Raw genomic sequence first — 2,723 nt, forward strand, 5'->3', positions numbered from 1 at the left:
GAGAAGTAGTTTGACTCCTTCCCCTTTGTTGTGCGACCGATGGCTTCGAGTAGCTCATCGTACTGTCCTCGTAGTATTCCTTGACGGGGTGCGCCTCGAGAGCCCGCTTGCGAAAGAACTCGGGATCCGGTCCTCCCGTTTCCGAGAGTTCCTCCGTCTTGTCTAGCCAGCTATGGACGTTTCCCACAGTGCCTAGACTCGGCGCCCCCGCGGAGAGTCAGCTCTCGAAAGTACGAAGTCGTAAATCGAAGTGGATTGAAGAAACTCACCTTCGTCCGTCGGCTCGAGTGCAGGATTCTCACACCTCACACTCGATTCTTTGGCCTTGTCTCGACGTCCGGGAACAACTCGGCCCACAGCCGAGACTGAGCGGGATTGCTCTGCTTGACGAGCCGTTCGAGAGAACGATTAGCACCGTAGCCTTAGATCAGCGAGGCTAAGAAGCGTACCTCGTGAGCCTGGTCCATCAAACATTCGACTCCTCCCAACTCCCCAGCCGGTGCGATCCTCCGCGAATGCATCGTTTAGACATTCCCCGAGCTGCTATTGACACCGAAACCGAGGGAAGACGCACGAAGCGGGGCGTCAGGTCGTGGAGAATACATCCATCGCACACTAGCGTCTGAGAGAATCGTGATTGGCGAATAGGAGAGGTCGTGAGGAGGGGAGAAAGGAGAAAGTTTGATGAAGTCTATTTTCTCTCTCCTCCCTCTCACTACTCGTTCTGAAAGTGCTTATACAAGAGTCTTAGGCCGTCAAGAATCTCAAGAGCCCAACAAAGGTGCGCAAACTTTGGTCCTAGTCTCTCCTGTCTCAACTCCGGCTGACTCTCTCTTTTCCCTCCCTCTCTAGATGGAACAGCCTACGCTTAGCTCGAGAGTCCAACCTGACGACAATCACCGCAAGGTAAGTATCTCCGCTCCCGTGTCCTGGATTCAGCTTATTTGACAGTTCGATTTGTTCGCAGGTCGATAGATTCTCTTCGCTCCCTCCCGAACTCGTCGACCACATCTTGGAACTTGTCACTCTCGACTGGTCCGAATTCATCAGTCCCCCTTCGAAACGACTTCTTCCGCATTGGGAACGCGCCTTCTATAAATCGGTTCAGATTCGCAACACCTCTGGGTTCGAGTCGTTCTCTCGGACCCTCGATTTCAGTCCTCGCAAGGCCCTCATCGTCAAATCACTGTCATACGGGCGCGGTTGGCCTCTCGATATCCCTCCTCGAGCGCTCCAGTTCGACGTTCTTTCAAAACTCCCCGCTCTCGTCGATTTGGCCCCGGCCCGTCGTTCGCCGCCGTTCCTAGAGGAGATCAACAGTAGCGGAGAGCTCGAACACTACCTCGCAAACCTCGAAACCTGTCGACTTGACGAGACAGAAGTAACATCAGCACTCGTGAAAGGTTTGAGCCTCCTGCCCAAATTAAGAAGAGTCGAACTTTCAAGCGTGTCTCTCGACCCCGAAGGGCCACTCGCCACCGCAAAGCAAGTCACAGAAGTCCTCGCTACACGTTGTCGGTCGCTCTCGTCTCGTCATGGATCCGATTTGGTTGATCCCTCCTCCTTCCTCCGTTTCTTTCCCTCTGCCAAGATCGTCTCTCTCGACTTCAACGCCAGCTTCCCCCGGTGTTCGGAATGGATCGAAGAAGTCCTGCCCCCTCTCGCTGCATCTCTCCGTACTCTTCGCCTCCGCTACGATGAGCTGGTCTTACATTATTCCGAACCCTTCGACTACATTTCCAATTTCACTCTCCTCCGACAGCTCGAACTCCCACTGTCCTTACTTCTCGAGTCGAACAACTCCCTCAAAGTCCTCTCCCCTCTCCATCAACTCGTCAGTCTCACCCTCGTCATACATCATTTGAATCGCGACGTTGATTTCTTTCAAGGTCCCGATCGACCTCGTTCTCTCAGACACCTCACTTTCGTGTATGAACCTATCAACGAAGGATACAGGATCGATCTGGAAGTAGCGAAAAGGGAACCTGCACAACCTCGAGACAAGGACGCGAATAGCGGCAGGGTGATGTACGAAATCATGCAGTCGATCGAAGACATGCCGGATTGGGACCTGTATCTTCACGATAACAACCTGGAACGAGGCTTCTATGAGACCGACGGGGAAGGAGGAATTTGGAACAAGGTCTCGCTGGCCGAGGAATTGGAGCGAGTTGCGAAGGGAGTCGGAATTGTGGTGGACTCGAATCTTCACAAACTTCAAATCGCGGTATGGCATCAGCTCCTTGAATATCATAGTCGAGGAGTCGTTCGGACTTACCTAGAGGGAGATCCTGCTTCGCTGGAGGACGCTCGTGAACTCGCCGAACTTCACGGGATCGCTTTACCTCCCCTCGAAATCAGTCTCGGCGAACGGCTTCACACGGAGGATCTCGAGTACGACACCGTCACGATGACGAGGGTCTTCGGTGACGTCAACGTGCAGGAATGGGACACGTACAAGTTGAGGTACAAGGAGGAAGATGAACTTTGGCGATAGCGGTGAGGAGTAAGAGAGTCCGGAAGGATGACAGATGTTCAGTTGTGCAAAAAGACAAGTCTCCCTTCACCTCTCTGCAAGAGAACCCAGAGAGTGAGCTGAAAGCGAGGAGAAAGAACGAGCACGAAGTAGACTCGACATTGTCCCCCCTTCTTCGAGTCAGCTTTTGCTACTGGTGGAAGGAGACCAAGACACGTACTGTAGCTGCTCCTTGTCTGCTCTCTAG

At 53.3% G+C, this 2,723-nt stretch overlaps 1 protein-coding gene across 1 annotated transcript; it reads left to right on the top strand.

Moving 5' to 3' along the window:
• Positions 1 to 852: 852 nt before the first annotated feature.
• On the top strand, positions 853 to 2,497 carry JCM6883_000787 (uncharacterized protein; the record flags this gene model as incomplete). The annotated part of the gene is made up of 2 exons (XM_076635713.1): positions 853 to 906; positions 968 to 2,497. 2 exons carry the CDS (start codon positions 853 to 855, stop codon positions 2,495 to 2,497), a joined length of 1,584 nt encoding a protein of 527 aa, XP_076484304.1.
• Positions 2,498 to 2,723: the final 226 nt, after the last annotated feature.

The sequence above is a fragment of the Sporobolomyces salmoneus genome, assembly GCF_050403485.1.
Source record: "Sporobolomyces salmoneus JCM6883 DNA, S_salmoneus_JCM6883_v1_ctg169, whole genome shotgun sequence".
Classification (NCBI taxonomy): Eukaryota; Fungi; Basidiomycota; class Microbotryomycetes; order Sporidiobolales; family Sporidiobolaceae; genus Sporobolomyces; species Sporobolomyces salmoneus.